Source organism: Perognathus longimembris, chromosome 8 (assembly GCF_023159225.1).
Source record: "Perognathus longimembris pacificus isolate PPM17 chromosome 8, ASM2315922v1, whole genome shotgun sequence".
NCBI classification, from domain to species: Eukaryota; Metazoa; Chordata; class Mammalia; order Rodentia; family Heteromyidae; genus Perognathus; species Perognathus longimembris.
This window is the reverse complement of record NC_063168.1, coordinates 69,650,780-69,673,701: the sequence shown is the minus strand read 5'-3', so window position 1 is coordinate 69,673,701 and position 22,922 is coordinate 69,650,780. Positions and strand designations below refer to the sequence as shown.

At 43.1% G+C, this 22,922-nt stretch overlaps 1 protein-coding gene across 1 annotated transcript in view; it reads left to right on the top strand.

The window, feature by feature from the left end:
* Window positions 1-10,583, top strand: part of Ddx1 (DEAD-box helicase 1) — a 29,086-nt gene extending 18,503 nt beyond the window's left edge. Inside the window, exons 17-26 of the mRNA XM_048353400.1 lie at window positions 393-581; window positions 1,385-1,436; window positions 3,702-3,848; window positions 6,073-6,164; window positions 7,562-7,634; window positions 7,752-7,824; window positions 7,905-7,947; window positions 9,112-9,207; window positions 9,496-9,616; window positions 10,263-10,583. Of these exons, the coding sequence (XP_048209357.1) occupies window positions 393-581; window positions 1,385-1,436; window positions 3,702-3,848; window positions 6,073-6,164; window positions 7,562-7,634; window positions 7,752-7,824; window positions 7,905-7,947; window positions 9,112-9,207; window positions 9,496-9,616; window positions 10,263-10,393 (1,017 nt within the window). The 3' untranslated portion in view covers window positions 10,394-10,583. The remainder of the gene's footprint in view (window positions 1-392; window positions 582-1,384; window positions 1,437-3,701; window positions 3,849-6,072; window positions 6,165-7,561; window positions 7,635-7,751; window positions 7,825-7,904; window positions 7,948-9,111; window positions 9,208-9,495; window positions 9,617-10,262) is intronic.
* The last annotated feature ends 12,339 nt before the right edge of the window (window positions 10,584-22,922 follow it).

Here is a 22,922-nt window from a genome sequence, read left to right as displayed (position 1 = left end):
TTATTAGTGTGGCTTCCTGGTTGAGGAAAAAATAACTCCAGCTGTTGACAACTCCTCAGTGACAATTTCCGAAAAGGTTGCTTTTATTTTTTTCATCTTCCCTTAGGAAGCATTTGAGATTTGGAATAAGCTTTTGTGAGAGTGGAATAGTAACTTGGGACTTCAAAAACCTTTTCCTTACACTTTGTAAGATGTGAGGAAGAGGAGGCATGATTTCTGTGTGAGAGGGAGGGGACTGGCCCTGAAAGAGGTCAGCCTTTCCAGAGTCACAAGGGTCATGGCTTCACAGATTAGAACTTGTCTCATTTTGACCCCACACCAGTATTAGTCTGATATAATTACTATTGTTATAAATTAAAAGTTGGTCTGAATTTGAGGTTTTCTCTTCTTAGGTGATTGTTTGCTCTGCTACTTTGCATTCCTTTGATGTGAAGAAGCTGTCTGAGAAGATAATGCATTTTCCCACGTGGGTTGATTTAAAAGGAGAAGATTCTGTTCCCGATACTGTGCACCACGTTGTTGTCCCTGTGAATCCCAAAAATGACAGGCTCTGGGAAAGGCTGGGGAAAAACCACATTCGAGTAAGTACTTTGAAGACTCTCTAACACTTGTATAGACTAAAGCAGCTCATGAACTAGAGAGCCCTGAGCTCTTAGTGGTACTTTCACGTAATCAGATTTTATACCAAAGAAGTTTCACATGTCACTGTGAAAGCTTGGAACTTCACCTTCCTCGATACAATTTTTTTGTTTTGTTTTGTTTTTGCCAGTCCTGGGGCTTGAACTTAGGGCCTGAGCACTGTCCTTGGCTTCTTTTTGCTCAAGGCTAGCACTCTACCACTTGAGCCACAGTGCCACTTCAGGCCTTTTCTATATATATGGTGCTGAGGAATTGAACCCAGGGCTTCATGTATACCAGGTGAGCACTTTACCACTAGGCCATATTCCCAGCCTCAATATGATTTTTATAAGTAAATAAGATAGCGTATTTAATTTCAGCTGCAGTAATTTCCACTTTTAGCAATATTTTAATAGGATGCCCATCGTAACCTGTTGATGTGCTATATTTTCTTTAAAAACACCTTAATATGGCCATCTTATCATCTTCCCCACATTTATTTTCACATAAGGATATACTTATTATAAATGCACAGTAATATGAAAAACAAATTTGTGTTTTTATTCTTACATTTATAATTGTCTTGAACCTACCATTAATGATGGCTTTTTCTGAACCTAAAAAGTAGTTTTGTCTAGAGTATAGATACCTGAAATGTGAGCCAAAGAGAAACATAGTTCTTTCAGAATAAGAATAATAAATGGTATCTATTTTTAATCACTCTTTAACATTGTCTATTCCTTTTTTTATCCCTTTCTTTTCATAGACTGATGATGTACATGCGAAGGACAACACAAGACCTGGTGCTAATAGTCCAGGTAAGTTGAGTTAGTGAAGTATATGGAAAAATCTGGAAAATAAATTGTTTTTCCATGTTGATATACTATCTACTCTTAAACAGGAAATTTGAAATAAAACCAAAAATAGTGAAGAAATGGGGGGAGAGCTGTAACTGTCAACTTAAAGAATGAATGTCAATCACTGAACTTAATTGTTAATCTTCTGACATCGATTTCACAGTTCTTATTGATCATAGGAAATGAATAAATTTCTGAGACAGATACTTTATTATCTCTGAAATTCCAGAATGATTGTCATATGAGAGATTTGGGGTTAAAAAAGTATCTTCAGCTACAACAGCAAGAGAAACAAAAATGATCTGTTCTGGTTTACTCATGTGCTTTTCTGGTGTGGTAAAACATACATTGATAAAATGTACCATTTTGACTAATTTTTTTTGGTATATGGGTCCTTGGCATTAGTATTTGCATAATACAACTGTCTTCACTGTCAACCTCCAGAACTTGTTTGTATTCCCAAAATGAGACTCTGTCCTCATTAAATATGAATCTCACTGTGGTCAGGATACTTGTAGGCGGAGCTGAGACACTTTGTACATCAGGATATAAAGATGGTGCTAAAGCCTGAGAACTGGATCTTAAACCCACCAGGCAGCGTATGATGTCTGTAGTGGTCACTGGCAGTGGTCAGACTGACTGCATCTGCTTCTTGGTTGAATTCACTGGTGGGTTTGTTACATGTATCTGAAAGATGAATTGTGTGAAATTATTGTGTATGTGTATATTGGTACTGGGACTTGAACTAAACCTCTAAAGGCTTCACGGTCTCACTTGGCTTTTTCAGGGCTTGCACTCTACCACTTGAGCCACTCCTGTTTCTATTTTTTTGCCAGTTAATTGGAGATTAGGTAAGAGTCTCATGGACTGGCTATGAACTACAATCTCCTCAGCCTCCTGAGTAGCTAGGATTACAGCCACCACTGCCCAGCTGAGTTGTCTGAAATCATGATTAAGAGAGTGCAGCTCCAAATGTGTGTGATGTATGGCTGATTATCCCTCCTGCTGGAAAGGACCTGTTAGTGTGTCAGCCCGCTCACTGAAAGTGCATTTTATACATTCCCAGTTTTACTGTTTCCTGCACAGTCTCTGTAAAAGTTTTGTGTAGCTTATACTACAATTTGAAATGACAAGAGACCTTAAAAATAGGTTTGGGGCCACTCGGCCATGGTTGCACACCTGTAACCCCAACACTAAGGAGGCTGAAGCAGTGGATGGCGAGTCTGAGGTAAGCTGGGCCACATAGCAAGGCTCTGCTTCGAAAAGCCAAAATTAGAGTAAAAGGAAAGTTGGACATTGGATTAAAATCTTGTGTTAGAGTGCTGAAAAGTAGTATTATGTCATGCAAGAGAGATTTGCAGTATGGTTAAGAAATGACTAAATTTGATACTGAGGTTTTTATTTATAGAATATCAGTTTCCTGGTGTGTTAGGTTGATTTAGAAAATATCAAGCTAGGTATGTGTGATTTATTATACTCACTTGTCTGGTATTTGCAAGGCCTCATGGGTTCCAACCCAACCTTTAGGAAAGAAGTGAAGAAGGCAGGAATAGAGTGGGGGCAGAAGGGGAAGGGGAAAAGGGGGGGGGGGAATTGCCTATTATGATTGATGGCCTTGTTAATATTAAAGAATAAACAAGGTAGGCATGGTGGCTCATACCTCTAATCCTTAGCTACTTAGGAGGCTTAGATCTGAAGATCAAGGTTCAAAGCCAGCCTGCCCAAGCTAATCCAAGAGACTCTTACCTTCAGTTACCTAACAGAAAGCTGGAAGTGGAGATGTGGCTGAAGTGGTAAAATGCCGGCTGTGAGCAAAACAGCAAGTGAATGTGCTAAGCACGTACACGTACACACACACATTGCATTTATTAAGCATTGGGCAGATTATGACAAGCTCTCCACGAAAGGAAAATAAGTTTTGCTGTAGTTTCTATTTATTTTAATTTGTGTGTGTATCCTCATAAGAAATGAAGTTATTGGTATTTGTGTGCCTAAGAAAGTAGCATCAAAATATTAACAGGAAAAATAACAAAAAAAAAGGAATGTATTGACTTGCTTCCCCACCCTCTCATATTATGTTTTGTTTGTGGTACCTGTAGTAAAGCAGTTTTCTTAGAGTTGAGCACTGACTGTGGTCAATTAGATATGTTCATGCAACTTTAGATTGAAACGTTGATTTTTTATTTTTATTTTATTTATTTTTTGCTGCTGCTGCTGATATTCAAGAGATGTGGTCTGAAGCTATTAAAATCCTGAAGGGGGAGTATGCTGTCCGAGCAATCAAGGAACACAAGATGGATCAAGCAATTATCTTCTGCAGAACCAAAATAGACTGTGATAACTTGGAGCAGTACTTTATGCAACAAGGAGGAGGTAATTTCTCTTCACTTGAAGTGAATCATGTTTGCTTCCTCATTGAATAGATTACTAGGTTCATGTAACTTAGAGTGGTGACTGCTCATGGTTATTTGTTTAGCCAGTACTTTTCCATGTGGTAAGACCTAGGGCAACAATGAGAATGTTCTCCACATAGCTCTATCTTCTTTATAGTGAACTTGAATCCTAGTATTCTGAGGCCCTTCTGCCATGTGGGAGAGATGAGAGTTTATTGCTTAGCTTTAATGTTAAAGTATAAAATACCTAAGGCATAAAGCATGTAAAGTGAAAGTAATCACTATAGTAAGAGCATATGGGGAAGGGAAAATGAAACACGCTCTATAAAAGTTAAGAAAGGAAGAAGGAAGCTGGGCATGTGGCACATGCTTTTGATTCCAGCACTTGAGAACTGAAGGAGACAGAAAGACCGAGACTTAGAGACCAGGCTGGGCTATGAGATCCGTCTCAGATATTGTTTGGTTAGTATGCATGTAGCCCTTGGTTCAATCTCTAGCACCTCAAAATGAAGGAAATGAGGGAGTAAGGAAGTGAGACTAAAGTTAGTATAAATACATACTAAATATCAGTGGATTGAAGTGTGCTGATAGGTACAGAGTTTTAAGCTAGATGAACTGTGAATCTCAGAAACATGCTGAAAAACAACCTCTTGCCTACAAGCACTCACTGTATGAGTCGAATTATTTTTTTAATTTTTAACTGATTTTGTTTGGTAGTACTGTGGTTTAACTCAGTGCCTTATACTTGCTAGGCAAGTGCTCTACCACTTGAGCCACATCCCAGCCCTTGTTTGCTTTTGTTGTTTTTCTGATGGTGTTTTGGGCTGAGGTCAGCCTTGGCATAATCATCCTCTGTCCTTCACAAGTAGCTGGGATTACTACACATGCTTGCCTCCATGCCTGGCTTGTTGACATGAGTAACATTTTTGCTGTACTGACTTTGAACTACAGTTCTTCAGCACTCTACCTTCCAAGTGACTGACATTGCAGGCATGGGCCACCACACGTGGTACAGAATAGAGATTTTGAACAATTTAAAAGTTGGAACAAATGGACACTGCTCATTACACTGAATAGTAACCCATTTTCTTTCCAAGTTCCAGCAACCAGATTTGTGTGGTTATTTTAGTTTTGGTAATTTTTTGGCTATTTTCTTCTTGTCCTATTTTGAGTGGAAGAGTTGAACGTAAAGAATATTATTGATAAAATAGCACTATATTCCTTGGTTCCCTTTATCCTTTCCTAAATATGCTGGTTGTTTCTCCCTAGAAAACAAGCTTACCAAACTGTAACTGAAAGCAAATCACAATGTATACCAGATTCAAGAAGTTTAAGGGAAGTAGGGAAGAGAATAGAGGATCCTTCCTGCATCCCTTCCAGAGAGTGGTTTAATAAACCTCAGCTATATGCTTATGGAAGTTCTTTTCCCTGTTATTTTGCCTCTGCATAACTGGTTTTCATGTTAGCCATTTTGAATCAGTGCTTTTCAGAATGTAATAGTGTCTTCTATCCTCAGGTATACTTTATCAAACCTGACTTACTATATAATCTAGTCAAGTGACATATTATTCTTAATTATCTCAGAGAGGTGCTCACCGGTTATGTTCGGTTCTAGGAGGGTTTTTGCCCTAAAATAGGGTAAACTGCCCTCTTTTAAAAAATGTTCTTTGTTTAATTGAAGAATGTCCTCATTGAGGCTTGCTACCACTCTACTGGCTTCCAAAACGGTACCTCTATACCTTTCCATTTTGCTGTCTCAAAGCAATCAGCTGCAGTCAAGAAACCCAACAGGTTAGCTGCTTAGATCACCCCGAGGGGAGAAGGCAGCCTGTGGACCACCTGCCTTTTAGGGAAGGTGTGAATGTCATGATGCCCACTTTGGTTCTTCACAAATGAGCCTTGTGCTTACGTTTTGGTTCTTAGTTCTATCGGGAATAAAGAAGTTCTTAGTTGGCACATTGCCTAATCTACTCTTGCAGATTGGGAAAGGTAACTTACAATGTTCTTAAAAGCAAATCCATTTTAATGTTCCATGGAGCCATTTTGTCTCTGGCAGAAATTGTGTTACCAGATTTTATGGCAAGTTGGGGGCATAGAATTTGTAGAATTACATGGCACTATTAGAATCCAACTTTTATTGGCTTTTCAACATGGCTTTTAGGCATAGTGATTGCCAAGGTCAAATGTTCAATACTTTTCACTAGGACCTGATAAGAAAGGACACCAGTTCTCGTGTGTTTGTCTTCATGGTGACAGAAAGCCTCATGAGAGAAAGCAAAACTTGGAGAGATTTAAGGTACTAATATTTAGTTGGCTATATAACCTTACTACTTAAGAAGGGGCGATTCTAGTTTTAATCAGTTTCATTTAACCCTATGAAAGCAATTCTTATCCTCGAAATTCTGAAACACTCCTGACATCATAGCAGGGGTTCACCATGGCAAACGTCCTCTTCCCTCTCGGCATAGTATGACTACAACAAAATTCTCTGTTTAAGAAAATAGTAATTCTTTTGGGTAAGAGAAGAAGGATAGGTAATTCATGTCATCTTCATTTTTTTTTTAAGAAAGTGTATAGTAATACAGAAATTTAATTTGGGAATTAATTGAAGACAGACAGGAATGAACAGACTTACTTGTGGGATTAAATGTATTTTGTTTTCATACTGTTTGGGGTAGACCTTTCAGTTTCTTACCACTTGCAAACGGTCTATAAAGTTCTTGGTATAGTTGGGAGTAGGGCTCAAGCTGTTTAGAACTAAAGGTCATTAACTTACCCACCGATGTCATTATGTGTTTATCCCAATGTACGATACAAATGCATTTCCTTTTGAGACGTAGAGTGTAAAAAAGAAGCAGGGAGCACTGGGCGTGTTGGATTATGTTTTCATGCTGAACATACTTGATGTAGATGTTTAGACATATTGATTGCCTGGCCGAGCCAACATGGACCTACCCTTTTTTCTCGGGGGGATTGTACTAGACCAGAAGTTAGTATGCTCTTTTTCTTTCCTCCAGATCTCTTAATTTTGTTGCACATGAGTGACATCTAAACACGAATTTGTATTTTCTTTACTTTGGGATTTTGTCTGTTATCAAAAAAAAAAAAGTGCAACCTCAAAGGGATGTTTAGTTGTCTGGATTTATATTTGTACATTTTATTGTTTCATCTTTTTCTTGAATTTTCAAAAATATTTCTTAAGACTAAATATCTCTAAAGTTGAAGCCAAGTTTAAGCAGTGATTTAATTCATGAATCCAGTCTTTATTGTCTTAATCCAACCCTTATTACCATAAATGTCATATTTAAGCAAATTATTATTATTTTTTTTTATTTGGCCGGTCCTGGGGCTTGGACTCAGGGCCTGAGCACTGTCCCTGGCTTCTTTTTGCTCAAGGCTAGCACTCTGCCACTTGAGCCACAGCGCCACTTCTGTCTGTTTTCTAGATATGTGGTGCTGGAGAATTGAACCCAAGGCTTCATGTATACGAGGCGAGCTCTCTTGCCACTAGGCCATATTCCCAGCCCTTTAAGCAAATTATTACATAAAACTTCTCCAATTATTTATGGATACCTAAAGGTCTAATCTGATATTAACATTTAGTTATTAGAGATCTCACTTAGTGAAAAGATAATACTTATTTTTATTTTTGAGCAATTTTCTGACATGCCTTTTTCTCTTGGTTCTCTTTAGAAGGGAGATGTGAGATTCTTGATTTGCACGGATGTAGCTGCCAGAGGAATTGATATCCATGGTGTTCCTTATGGTAAAATTAAGGAAAAAAAACTTTTTATGACTGCAATTTAGATACGTAAAGCTCATTTAATATTTTTTGTTTAATTTCAAACTAATGGCAATGATTAACAGTTGTTTTTATTTGTAGTCATAAATGTCACCCTGCCTGATGAAAAGCAAAACTATGTACACCGAATCGGCAGAGTAGGAAGAGCTGAAAGGTATTGCTGTGATCTCTTCCTCATTTTAAGCATCTGTGTTTCAGAAATGAAGTCTAATAAAGACTTTTAAAATCTTTTAGGATGGGTCTGGCTATTTCCCTGGTGGCAACAGAAAAGGAAAAGGTAATCTTCCAGTGTTCCACTGAGTTCATTGTGTATACTCTAATTGTTAGATGCTGTTTGATTTCCCATTTCAATTGGATTCAGGCAACTGGAATATAAGAAAATGAGCTTTTATGGCAGTTTTTTCTCTATATTTGTTGAATAAACAAACGTTGAGCACAACTTAGAAAAAATGCAAAAAAAAGAAAAACAAGATGTACCTTAATAGCCTTCATATAACTATTTTTGACAAAAAATACTTTAAAGTTGTAGTGTGGTACCTTAGGAGACTGTTTAGGGTGAAATAACTTTGATATAATTATAGATTTATTGCAGAGACATAATTAAAGGGTAGTCCCATAAACTCTTTTCCCCAAATCACTTACACATTTTGCCCTACTTTTTTGATTCTCGTGTACAAAACATACTTAGGCTTTTTTTTTTTTTATATACTGATCCCCAATATTTTCTTTTCCCTTTTTTTGTTGTTGGTCACGAGGCTTGAACTCAGGGCCTGCGTGCTGTCCTGTCCCTGAGCTTTTTGCTCAAAGCTAGCTCTCTACCACTTTGAGCTACAGCACCACTTCTGGTTTTCTGGTGAATAATTGAGAGATAAGAGTCTCACAGACTTCCCTGCCTGGGCTGGCTTTGAACTGTAATCCTCAGATGTCAGCCTCCTGGGTAAGCGAGGATTACAGGTGTGAGCCACCAGCGAGTGTCCAGCATCTTTTACCTCTTTTTTTTTTTTTTTTTGTCTGAGAATTTCTACAACTGACATTTGTTTTAGGGCAACTTTTCGATTACTCTAAAAAAATCTCAGATCTGTGTAATAAGCTACTCAGTAGGAATAGTACTTGGTTAAGGAATGCATAGTTTATTCTTTTAGTGCTTTAAGAAAGATAATTTTTTTTTTTTTCCCAATCCTGGGGCTTGAACTCAGGGCTTGAGCATTGTCCCTGGCTTCTTTTTGCTCAAGGCTAGCACTCTGCCACTTGAGCCACAGCGCCACTTCTGGCCGTTTTCTATATATGTGGTGCTGAGGAATTGAACCTAGGGCTTCTTGTATACGAAGCAAGCACTCTTGCCACTAGGCCATATTCTCAGCCCCGAAAGATAATTTTTTTTAAGTAAAGTGTTTAGCATATTCTTTCTCCACATGTTCACATTTTCTTATCTTTAACCCAGGTTTGGTATCATGTGTGTAGCAATCGTGGAAAAGGATGTTATAACACAAGACTCAAAGAAGATGGGGGCTGTACCATATGGTACAATGAGATGCAGGTGAGACTGGAAACACAGCATTAGGAATCATTTTGGTAACAGAGACTGTGTCTGTCTAGAAAAGTTACATCTCTACTTTTAACTATCTGTGTGTCAATGAAGAAGAGCAGTGATGATTGCCGGGTAATACTGGCTGTAGTTGGTAAATCATAATGGGTGCACTTACATCTTCAGCAACCTGACTTCCATTTATCCTAAGCATTCAGGCTTTCCTGTTTAGTGAATGCTGTTAAAATACAACTGTAGACTTGCAGCTTTATTTGGAAATGTTTTCTTCCTTTTTCTTAGCTGCTGTCCGAAATAGAAGAACACCTGAACTGTACCATTTCTCAGGTTGAGCCTGATATAAAGGTTCCTGTGGATGAGTTTGATGGGAAAGTTACCTATGGTCAAAAAAGGGCTGCTGGTGGTAAGCTCTGAGTAGTTCAAAGTCTGCTTTACATGTGAATGTACCCCTTTTGAACTTGGGTTTGTGAGGAGAGTAATTTTGTTTCAGTGTGCTGAGTATGTTATTAGCATATTAATGACGATAACTACTTATACTCTTAAACACTTGTCCACTCTTGTCTTACAGCATTTTTATCGTGTAATCTGTATGTGAATGAGAGACAGCTGCTTAGCTGCTTCTCTCCAAGTGTTAATGTCATAAGAGCACTTGAACTTTTTATGCAATTAGTAGGACACAGGAGAATTATATGTAATTTTGAACAAGGCATCAGAAGCCATTATCTTAGGTGCCATTCAATCCCTTTCCTAGAAGGCCCACCTTAGCTAGTTCCTGAACATTTTTGATTCAAGCTAATAAACTATAGAGTTTGCAGATTGAGAGAGATTGGGAGGGGCGGGGTGGCTTTTAGTAAGGTCAAATCATTTATTTATGTTTAAATAATTGGCTTAAGATTTTACAACTGACTTTCTGAAGACACCCTGCCCAGTAGTCCATTTTTATTGCTAGAAGTGATGTTTACAGTGTTAGAATTGAGCCAGAATATTGCTGACAAGTACTTCAAGCGTGTAGTTTACATTACTTTGTGATTTGTGTGTGTGTGATGCAGGTGGAAACTATAAAGGCCATGTGGATATCTTGGCACCTACTGTTCAAGAGTTGGCCGCCCTTGAAAAGGAGGCACAGACATCTTTCCTGCATCTTGGCTACCTTCCCAACCAGCTGTTCAGAACCTTCTGATTTTCCTGTAGACTGAATACGATTGGAGTAATAAAGTCTGTAGTCTTAAAACTAACACAGTTGCACGGCTTCCAGGAGGCAGTATTTATAGTAACTAAGCTGTTAATGCTAAATCTTGCATGTCAAGAAACATTCATCTTAGGGATTCTTTGTGAAATGGCAGTCTATGAAAATAAATTTGACAACTATACTTTCAGGAAGATTTGTGTCTTCTTTAAAGTTACTTTCTCTCCCCTCCTTTAAAGGACGCCGTGGGCTCGGGCCAGAGGGCCCCAGGACACCACTAGCAGCTGTGCTGAGGGTAGTTTCTCCTGGGGAGTATTCCTGCAGGCACTTGCTCTTCAGGTGGGTAAGGTTGGGTGCGTGTTAAAGCTAGAAGAGGATTGTAACGTGGAGGAAGAGTTATATCCCCAAGGCGGCAGCAGGAGCGCTCAGTTGGTTTGAAATCCTGGAACATTCTTAGGAGTAAGAGGTTTGGCAGCCAGGGTGATACTGAAGTTATATTTGGAAGGATTACCTTCTCCAGAATCTTTCTTTTCAGATTACACATACCCAGGGAGATAAATCACATCTGTGGGCCCACCACATCTCTAAACTCAGTTCTCTGGGACATATTTTCTTAAACTCTTCTCTTGCCTAAACTGCCACAAAGAAAAAGGAAATGGCCTGAACTATTCCTTTGTGCCTTCATTTTCCTTTGTGCCTTCGTTTATAGGGATTTTTTTTCTTGTGGGAGTTGGGGAGGGAATTACTCTTATCCTAGAATTTGCTTGGGTGCCTAGCTTATTATATTTCTTGTGTGATGGTTTTCAAACCTCTCAGCGGTGAAGTACTTTCTTTGAGCACAATTTGGAGTGAAATTCAATATATAATCAGGTGAAATCCTCTAAAGGGAACACTGTTGCCCGGGGTAATTTTGTGTGCAGTGGTTTGAAGATAGCATGCTGGACACTCTGTGGAGATTTCCTAGAGAACTGCTCTTCAGGCCGCACAGCTGTGACGGCAGCTCTTCCCAATGTGCACTTCAGAAGTTGCTGCTTTAGAAATGGACTTTGGTGGGCACCTAACAGCAAGTACTGAAATTCAGACGGCACCTCTTCCCATTTCCCTCAGGCAAGGACCTGAGTGCAGTATTAGTGAGCCTGCTACCACCACTTCAGAAGTGTAGTGCTTGAGAGATGGCAGCAGCGGGACAGAAAGGGAGAGAGCTATGCACCTGCTCTGGATGGCCTGTTGGAATCACTCGATCTTACCTGAGCCACTCAAACATTAGGTCTGGCTTACAGAACTTTAGCCTCTGCCCATCTAATAACAGAGCACTGGAGGGTGTTAAATACTAACCTTCAAATGGCAGTACTTCTGACTCAGAGTGTAGCCGTTCCTTCTAGGGTGCAAGAGTTTCTCTGTATTCAGACCTGGGATCCGTGGTTGTCCCAGCTTGAGCCGTGGTGATGTGATGGAGGAGCTTGGCACCTGCCTTCATACCTGTCCAGAGGCTCAGTGGTGGTTCACCTTCAAAGCCATTTTCAGCTTTTTGATTGCTAGAATTACATTTTCATAGTAACTGAGGGGCTTGGAGAGGGTTTGGTATTTTTTGTGGGGGGATTTTTCTAAAGCTTTGTTTCTAATCTTTTTTTTTTTTTTTTTTTTTGCCAGTCCTGGACCTTGGACTCAGGGCCTGAGCACGGCCTCTGGCTTCTTTTTGCTCAAGGCTAGCACTCTGCCACTTGAGCCACAGTGCCACTTCTGGCCATTTTTTATGTATGTGGTGCTTGGGAAACCAAACTCAGGGCTTCATGTATATGAGGCGAGCACTCTTGCCACTAGGCCATATTCCCAGCCCCTCTGTTTCCAATCTTAACAAGCTGATGTGTTTTGCTCTGACTCACAGTTACTTCTCTGTTGTTAATTTGGAAGATATTTTGAGGTTCTTTTTGAGAGAAGGTCAAAAACAAAATAAAATGAGCAAGTGCTTTTTATTGCTTTGAACTGATTATAAAGGATTCTAACTAGTGGCCGTGGTTACAAGATTATCAAAACCTTTCTTCATTTCATCTTTAGTTCATCTTTCATAAATACAAATGTGGTAACTTTAATTCCCATCCCTTCCTACTATGTTTTTTTTAAAAAAAATACCCTCATTCCAAGGCAAAGTTAACTGCTAGCATTTTAATTGACTTGCTCTCTTAGTCAACTTTTTGGTGTATAGGTTAGATCATTATATATACATGTATGTGGAAATGAGTTCTTCTGTCTTCACTTAACCTATATGTTTACACACTGGAGTTTGTTACACCTGACGCTTGGTTTTCCTGTGTAGTCTTAGGGTGTGTGGGTGAGTAGAGGTGATCTCACGTCACACACGACTGCTTGCCATGGGACTCCTCCCCCACCTCCGCTCCGTTCCCACCACCGTCGTATTGGATTACACAGAGGACCCAGACTTGCTATAAACAAGCTTGAAGGCTTCTTTCTTTTTCCATTTCTTTGCTTTTTTTTTTTTTTAAAGGTAGAACTGTGTGTGTGGCAATGACTCAGAACTGCCCGCCTGTAAAAAAAAAAAAAAAAAAAAGTTGGTTCCCAGCCAGTTCTAAATGGGCAAAGCCATTTAATCACATTCCTCACCTCGTTCTGACTTAAAAAGGAACTCTGCACTTTATTGCAGTTTCAGTGAGATATGTAAAATATGAAAAACGTGTAAGTAAATATACAAGGAGATCTGGGGTAGGCTCTCGTAATCTTATCATCTGCTTATAGATGTTGACAGTTTCTGAAGTACTAACAGCATCCTACCGCCACCACCAAATGACCTTCTTTGGGGGGGAAAAAGAAATATTTGTTAGAGGGGAAAAATGTAATGGAACGGGAAGGAAAGGGAGGGATTCTGTTTTGGTATTCCACAGCACTGATAGAGGGCTCCCTCAGGAGGCGGGAGGGCCCTTTGCTGTTGTTCTCCACCCTGTTGCTTTCAGCAATTACCTTTCATTAACATCTAGAGCCCTAGTTACTGTGGACAGATTTTCCACCCTTTCCAGTAAAGAGTATTGAGGTGAATTTGAAAGAACACGGAGTCCGGAAGTTCCTGAGGTTGAGTCCCACCGTAGTTACTGACTCCTCCAGCTAAACCCTTGCAGAGGCTCTTAGGTCAGAGATGGGACCCAGACACCTGCATTTTAATAGAACCCTCAGATGACTGTCCTGTTGAAGGAACCCCCAATGGCGTACGAGAGATACTGTTAGGAGAAATGGCTCTTAGAGCTTTCATTCTCACTGTCACGTTGGCGCAGGCTCAGGCGAGGTGATGTAACCGGACGCTGGAAGCATGTCTGCTGTACTAGACCTTTCTCTACTTGTCCACTGTCTTTGTGCCAAAAGTGTTTACCTTCGTTCTTGTTCCTTAGCATGGTGGCTCTCATCTTTTCGTCACATCTTGGGATCGCTGGATGAAAGTACGAATGGCTACACTGTAGCTCCAGACACTGCTTTTCCTTGTCCTGGGTGGCCCCTGAGTGCCTCTGGGGTGCTGATGTGCCCTGTGAGGTGGGGACTGCGCTTGAATCGTGCTTGAATCCACCTGTCCCAGCCGACAGATCCTGAGGTCAAGCAGACTGGGCTCAGCCGGAGCCCTTGCTGAAAGTATTGTGAGGCGGAGCTTGCGGAAGAAAAAAAAACACTGATGAAACTACGTCATTTGCTGGATCATTTTGAGAAACTAAAGATTATTTTTACAATAAGTTTTGTTGCCAGGTTGATTTAATTATCTTCAAAATGGTGATGTGGGGATTTAGATAAGTGATGTAAGGATGCTTTAATTTTTTTTTAAACTCATTTGGCCTGAAAGTCCCCCCCACCCGCTTTTTAAAAAATTTTTTTGCTAGACATGACCACTCTCAAATCACTCAAGCCAATATTGCAGTTCACCTAATTGCCCCGTGGGTGGTGATCCAGTCTGCCTTCCAGCAGAGGTTCTGGTTTGACTTGCGGTGTGTTTCCTTAAACTCAATCCCACTCACAAGGTAATTAATTTTTGCCCCTGCCCAGGTCAGTTGGAGGAGGCAGCTGGAAGACATGTCTCACGGGGCAGCAACTGGTTAACTGGGGCTCTTCCCAGTGTTTTATGTCTGGTTAGTTGTCTCAGGGAGGAGAATCTGAGCTGGAACCTTGTTCAGAATAGGAAATCAAGGGACAGAAGGCCAGTAGGGATAGCCTTGGCTGAATGTCAGAGCAATGCGGCCTCCCTGGGTACCTCCAGACGCTTGCTAACTACTGTGAGCAAAGCGAGAATTGTGTCCAAAGTGACCTGTGCCACGGGGCAGCCTGCTTCTGTCTGCACACTGTTACTAACCTTCCCACTGAAGTTGGCTCACAACCCAGCAGTAAAAGTACAGTACTGCAGAGTAACACAGATGGGGGAGGGATTTCCACACCCACGCCAGGCTTGTGGGTTTGTGGTTCGTCCCTTCCCAGTGGTGTGCACCAGATGGCGCTAGTGTCACATTGAACATGCACAAAGATGAAACACGTGCTGGTGTGTTTTTTACCACTTGGAGTCACCTAAGGATTACTTGATTTCCTTTTTTTCCCCCCCTCCATGCAGACAAATCACAGATTCAAGGGTATTATTTTCCCTTATTTTTGTCAAAGACTAGTTTTTTTTTTTTTCTGGAACCTGAAGGCCAAAAAAATGTACATTACTAGGATTTGTTTTTCTTTTTTTACAAGTTGGCTCTCGGAACGGTTAGTACTCAGATGGTTTCTGTGTCACAAAATGCTTTCTCTTGGGCCCAGCATCCGGGACTTCTCTGTACAAAGGACTTCCACACATGTCAAAATCGCACTTATGCTAATTGCCATGCTCATTAACATCTCCAGAACTCAGAATGCTTTTTCTCAGGCTTTTCCTTTGATTCTGCCTGTCTCTGAAAGCCCAGACCTGAATGAAATGAGATGAAGTATCATGTTAACAAATCCATGACCCCCCCCCCCCCCCCAGCCTTCCTGCCACTTACACAGCTGATCCCGGGAATTATGCCCTTGCCCTTTGAGAGCATGTTGGAGCTTTGTGGAATGGCTGCCAATTGACTTGCCCGCCTGTGTGTGGGTATGGGTGGGGTGAGGGCAGGATGTACAGGCCTAGGCAGCCCAAACAATGAGCCTAGTCACTTAGATAGTAGCTCAGAGCCACTTGTTCGAAAGGCTAAAATGATGGGACAATCCCAGTGAGTCTTCTAGAATCTCTCTTCTGAGCACAGTGGTTTCGTGGAGATGTAGATTAAGAGATATCTGACTGGAGGAACGACCAGAGACAATATGTGACAATATGTCTATTGACTTGGTTTTCATTTTTAAAATATTATTATTATTATTATTATTCCAGTCTTGGGGCTTGAACTCAGGCCTGAGGTGCTATCCCTGCTCTTTTTTTTGCTCATGGCTAGCACTCTGCCACTTATGCCAGAGCGCCACTACTGCTTTTTGGTGCCTAGTGATAGCGTCTCTCAGACGTTCCTGCCCTTCCTGGCTTCAGACCACAGTCTTCAATCTCAGCCTCCTGAGTAGTGAGGATTATGGATGTGAGCCACCAGCACCTGGTCCAATCTCTCATTCATACCCTTCTTTAAAGACTATCTTGGAAGCTAGAAGCCAGAGACTTGAGTCCGTTCATAAGAACCAGCTCTTCTAATATTATTTAGATCTAGTTTGCTTCTACAATTTTTGAATTTATAATTAGTCTGGGTCAACCCACATTCAAGGACCTGTTATATGTCTAAGTGGCTTACCTATGTCCAAAAAGTTATAACTTAAGGTGCTTAAGGCACTGAAGGTCCTATATAATTTCTTCCTAGCCTTCCTGTTACTTCTGTCATTCCACAATTCATCTCAAACTTGGTCTCCTCACTTCCCTTCATCTATAATAAGGATAAGTGTTTGTCAACCCTGCATTCTGAGGTACTATTCTTAGTGTTGGCCCAGCTTAGCTCAGTTTCCACCATAACCTAGAAGCTAGGTTCTCTTAGTGTTTCCCTTTCATAGACCAGGAGGGTGCTTTGCTTAAGAGCACCCATTGCGAAGGAGCAAAGGGCGCAGAATTTGAACTCAGGCATTTGTGCAGATTCCTGACCAGTCTGGTGTTGCCGACTAGAAGATGTACCCATCTTTCCCTTGTTGGTATTCCTCCCAGCCTCAGGGACTTGAACCACTTCGACCTCCTTTGTGGGTTGTGAGAACACTATGCTCTTGAGTATAAGCCGTAAGCAAGTATTTTATATTTTGTCTTATAAGAGCCAATGCGATTTTTTTTTTTGCAGGTAAGGAACCCAAACCACAGAGGTTACGTCCAAGCCCTATAGATTGAGTTTGTTAAGCCTCAGAATGTGGGATTCTCTGCTCTTTTTCTCCTTTGCCTCCACTAAAGCCTTCCAGTACATGTCTGTCTTTCCGTACAGCTCTTAGGTTTCTGAAACCTGTTTCATGATGTCTTCCCTTTTCTGGTGGAGCAGAAGTGCTTCCAGCCAAGAGTTCCTGGCCCATGGCTCCCCTTCTCCCTCTGTGGGGAGCAAAGAACTGATATCATTGATTAGGTTATGTTTCATATGAAGGAGAAAGTATCAGTTTTTCTGACAGCAAGGAATGTTCTATGGAGGCTGACACCCCAAACGGAAAAGAGACCTGGTGACTTTTAACCCTACCAGGAAGTGTGATGCTGTTGTCTCAACCCAGGGCAGAGTGGGAGACCAGAAGACCATTCGATTGGGAAAAATCTAGTTTTTCTGCTTCCTTAAGAAAATCTTGACCAAAAGCTGAGCACGACTTTGAGCATATGGGCCCAGAGCTCCAATTTGCTATGGCTGAGATTTCACTGGGATGGTGGACCGACAACTTGCACAGAAATATGTGAATTCATCATGGATATTTTTGCAGCATTAAAGCTGGCAGACTTCCAAGTCAAGGACTTTCTGCCTTTGCAGTTCTCAGTTATTTGAGGCCAGATGACTCACTTGGTGTAACATCCTCTTGTTTTCCTCCTTTTCCTCCTGGGGCCCTTCCCACCTGAGAGGGCTGGCAGGAGTGGGGAGGGTTATGAAACCCCAGCTGCTGTTGAGGGCTTCTTCAGTCTTCCTGAACACTTGGTTGGAAGCCACCTCCTTTTCACCTCCCTTCCAACCCCCAGCAGACGTGTCACTTCCCTCTGTTCTCCAAGGCTTTTGTGCCTTAGTTTACCCTGCTGCCTTGCTTCCTGTATTTTATTTTCCCACTTGGATGTCAGGATCCCTGGCTGCAGAGAGTAGGGCATCATCATTCACTGTCCTCAGAACTGAGTGCTGTCTTGCACCGGGGTCACCTGGTAAATTTCGTTGACTGAGAAGGAAAGAATGAACAGCTGGAGGGGTGTGTGTGCGTGTGGCGGATGGCACCCGAAGCTTCTAGGAAGAAAGTTGTGGACATCAACCTACATAGTATGAGAAGATAGAATTTGCTTGCTAATTTCTGTTAATTTTTGGAGAGGAGATCTGCATATCTTGAAAATTAGCCTGCAGAAACAGGCCCTGAGCCTCAGTCTTCTCATTAAGGAAGACTGCGTTTTCCTGACTAAAGCTGGGTTGGTGCCGCCTGGCTGTGTCGGGTCGGACGCTGCCTCTCCACCGGATTCTGCTCTGTCACTTCGTGGCAGGCAGACCTGGTGCTTTGCATTCTTCACTCCCCTGACAGGCAGGAGTTACTTCCATCAAGGAAACGGTGGTTCAGAAGGGAGAGATGACCATTCAAAAGCAACAGTTGGAGACTTCAATGCTCTACTCTCAACAAAAGAGAGAACAATGAACCAAAGACGGTAAAAAACACAAGACTTGAGCAATGCTGTGAGCTGATGAGACCCGTCAGGCACCAACAGACAACTCGGCGCTGGCAGAATACGCATTCCTCTCAGTTGTCTGTGGAATAATCCCCGGGATATGCCATATGTGAGCCCATAAGACAAGCCTCGATATCTTTAGTAGGATTAAGAGCATGTGAAGTCTATTCTCCAAGCACAGTGGAGTGAATTAGGAATCAACAACAGAAAGAACTTTGGTAAGTTCACAAATAGGTGGAAACTAGGTAACACTACTGGAAAGCCAGAGTCCAGGAATCACAAGGGAAATTAGAAAATACGTTCAGAGGTGAAAATGGAAACAGCCTAAGACCTTATGAGAGTGAATAAAGCAGTGCGTGGAGGGGAGTGTATCGCTGTGGGCAACAGTGCTAACAGGGAAGACAGATGGCACGAAGCCAACCCTCTGACCTGAGGAGTGGGGGAATGAAGTGGGTGAGAAGCAGACTTAACCCAAAGCACACAGGAGGAAGAAAATCATAAAGATTAGAGCAGACATTAATAAAGAGAATAGAAACACAAGCCCAAAATAAAAGAACTGAAGAGCGGTATTTTGAGATCCACAAAACTGGTAAACATTTAGCTAGAAAGGGATGAAGTAATTTTCTCAAGGTGACTCCAGTAGTAAATGGCAGAGCCAAGACCCAAGTAACACAGGTTGATGTCAGAGTAAGGACTGTGACGGTCTCTTCATAGTTCCTAGAAGAGACCCAGGGCTGGGAGCTCATATGGTTCCTCCGTACATCTCTAGTACTTTACTCTGTGCCTGGCACACGTAGGGGCTCCGGAAATATTTGCTGAACTAAAATGAAAAGTAAACCTCCTCCCCATCCTTAGCCACCATCTGTGTGAGATGATAAATTATGCTTCCAATGCAGATCAAGCTGAATTGCACTATTTCTGATGAGAAAAGCTGAAAACAGCAAACTGCTTGTCCTTAAAAATAAATCCTTCAGCTTCAGAGATTTGGCCCAGAAATGCACCGTGTTATTGCTCAAGGCCTGAGATTGAGTCTATTATCCTGGAGCCAGGGGCGATGGGAGTTTCTGGCTGGAGAGAACCCCTATCACCTTGACCCGGCTGTGGGTGTGGAGTGGGTGTGTCTGTGCCCCCTCATCCTCCCGGGACCCACGAGGCTGGAGGCTGCTCTTGGGGAAGATGGCCTCTCCAAAGGGGAACAGCGAATCGCACCCGGCTTAAGAGGCTGCTTGTCCCCAGACTGACAGGAACAGGGTATGGGAGCCAAGCTTCATGTTAGGTCTTAGGACGTTTCATAAGGGATCGACACGTTGACCAGGTGTGTGTTGATATGTCCTAAGAGGCAGAGGTGAGAAGGTGACCCCGGGTGTTTGTAAGACACTGCCACCTGCTCTGACTGAAGCGGCACGGCCCTCTGAGGACATCTCGGCCTCCTAACAGCCCCGGGAAGGAAGGCAGAGTGCATGCTACTAACCCATTTTTCAGACAGACTAGTCAAAGCTCCTAGAAGCTTCCCCAGGACTCACCATGGGAAGGAGGAGGGAAAGGAATCACATGTTTTGGACTCCCATGTCTGTCTGTCTTTTCTCCCCACCCCTCCTTCTCAGGAGGCTGCTTTCAGACTCTGTATTTGTGAGTTTCCCATGGAGACTGTGTGGGGGCAGGATACGTGCACTTCCCTGTGTGGTTCTCCCTGGCTGATACTCAACTGTGTCTTTCTATCCTCGTCTTAATTTAAAGGTGACTATTCCAGAAGCTTCAAATGTGGAAATGACCCTAAGTTGAAAAGATCTTTTTAGGGCAAGAGCTTTGTTCTTGTGAATTTTCTGCCTCACCAACCATGGGGAATGTGTGTGTGTGTGTGTGGTGGGGGGGTGGGGGGAGGAGGTCTGCTAAAGAAGCTGGTCATTCATTGCAGGGGCCAGGGGCTGTTGTGCAGGGGAAAAGCCTCCCCTTTCAGCCTTTTGATTCACCCTGGGCCCTGGGCAGGAAGGCGTAGAGCAACCACTCTGATCCCCAGAGCCCTCCGCCTGCCATTGAAGCAGTATCACCAAGGGGAGGAAGGATGGTGGGATTAAAAATAAAGAAATGAAAAAATTTTAATTCTATTTGAAAATTACCAATCTCTGACTTCCACTACTAATCACTGCAGCATTAATAAAAATAATGTTCTTTTTTTTTTCTTCCAGAGAGAGTTATAAATCGGTAGTCATATCTGACTGTGGATTCTAGTATAAGCCACCACAGTATCTCAAGATGTTGGACATCACAGTGAATGTTTCATTTCACAATTAGGATAAAACTAAGAACTGTTGTCCAGAGAGCGAGCGAGAGCGAGCGAGAGAGAGAGAGAGAGGGAGAGAGAGAGATCACTTGGAATTTGGTTCAATTACATACAGCACAGAGACAGAAAATGTGGAGGCAATAGGTAGTTTAGAGCTGGAGGAGTAGATCCTCTGTTACCTTTCTAGCTTTCTCCTCTGATATACTTATTCCAAGCTAATGTCTTCTTTTCTCAAAGATGTCATGTGACCTTAACTTGCTGTTGGAGCTCTAGCTGTGACATCTCCGGTAAGGACAGAGAGCAGAAAGAAGGGGAAAAAAGAGCCAAAGGGGAGCTCCTTGCCTGACTCACTCCCTGGAAGGGAGTCTTCCCCAAAGTGGCATGAAACAAATTCTATTCGCATCTTATTCTCCAAAAGTAGGAGCCGCCGTATTCCTTAGAAATTACAAGAGAAGAAAAAAACAAAACACGTGGTATATTAGAAGCTGGGCCAGACAGCCAGAAAAGAAAAGTGGACACGTAAGCCTGTACGAGTGGCCTTCGCAGCCTGCCGTGTCACGTGCTTGATGGGGGCTCACACGAACCTCGTGTCTCGCTGCTATTCTTCACCCATTGTTTATTCTTCACTGACCTGCGTGGCTAAGCACGGGGGTGGGCGTCGTGTGTGCAGGATGGTCGCACCCACGTTCTTCTCCTCGGGCTTGGGAAATGGGGGAGTGGAGAGGAGGCACAAGTGGGACGGAAAGGCTGAGCACCCAGAGCAGCTAGCGGCCCTGATTTGCCCAGGCGGGGGCTTCTCAGTAGAACCGTGTGTGAGGCTCGAAGGGTGAGATCGCAGTGCTGGAGCACGTGAACTCGTCTCCATGCACCAGGGCCAAAAGAATCCTTGGGAATATGCCCAGCCATTCCTGCGATAACCATTATTTTATGGAGAGAAAAAAAATAAGACTTCGATAGGCATCAGGTAGGGACCTTGGGATGACAAGTGTTGGAGAAGCCAAACTGACTTCCACTAAAAGAAATGGATCAGGTCTCATAATGGAGAAACTCCATGCAGAGAGCACTGTCTTGGGGTTCACCCAATGGCCAGGGTCTCCATGTATACTTTTTGCTCTGCTGTCCTCTATGCTGGCACGTGGGGGCCCAGGACAGCCCCAGGCTCAGGGTCTCTGAGTCCAGCAGGAATGGAGAGCGGAGATTCTCTTGCGCAAGACCCAGGTCCCCGTATGGCAATTAGAGCAGTTGGCTCTTACGCTGACAGCGTCGCTTGAACGGGCTGGAGGATTTGGTGTGGGACGAGACAGACCTTCCCCATTGCTCACTGTGTCAAGGGCTGGAGCCCCAACTGGAAACAGGTAAGGAAGGATGAAGAGCTCCAAGGGGGTTGAGAGACCGGCAATGGGAAGAAGATGTGGATTGGTAGGTGTGGAAGACATCAGACACTTGCTGATGAAAAGGATACGTTTTAGATGACAACTTCTCCAGCACTCGCAACTGTTGAGTGGCCAGTTGTGATCTGAGGCTTGCTTTCTCTGACTGACAAGCCTTGCTCACCTCTGCTGCACACCCCCCCGCACCAGCAGGTCACCGTGGGGTCCCATGGATCCCCTGGTTTTATGGCTGGGGCTCTCCTGCCTGGTTCAGCCGCTTGCCGCCAGAGCAGCTGTGTCCCAGCACAGGATAGACACCAACACGTTCCTTTTGAATGAATAACTGTGGATCTGCCCTCGATCTGCGGGGTAGGTTGGTTTGAACTCCATCAAGTCACAAAAGAGACAGGGGAGGGGAAGAGGATCCACTTCTTCGGGAAAATGCTGTTATCTGAGTGCGGAGCCACTCTCCATGACCCCACCTCCTTTCTGATGCCTCTTTGAAGGGACTACCCAGCATGGCTTCCTGCTGCTGCTTTGCAGGCCCCTTCCTCCTTTCTTTCTATTCTGGGCATTGAACCCATGGCCTTGTGCATGCCAAGCAAGTGTTTTCTCACTGAGCCAAACTTCTGGCCTTTGTCCAACTGCCGTAAGGAGGCAGACACCTACCCACCCCACCCACCCCAGGACCCAATCTCGTACCACCCTGAGCCTGCCTGCCTCAGGGACAGAGCTCAGATGGTTTGGCACAGCCTGCATTGGGTGTGCCCTGCTGGGGGTGGCCTGGCTCAAGGACAGGGCTGGGGGCGGGTTTCTGGGCAGCGTGGAGCACACTGGGAAAGGGGTTTCTGAGGAGCATTGGCGGGCAGTTCTGAAGCCACGTCCTGGTCAGTCCTGTTCTCAGAAGATCCCCAGAGGCTCCAAGCTCTGTCCTTTCTACGGCTCAACACTGGGGCTCCTCTGGGTGGTCTGGCAGCGCCCACAGAATTCCCTGGCAGGCTCTGGACCCCAGAGCCAGGAAATGTG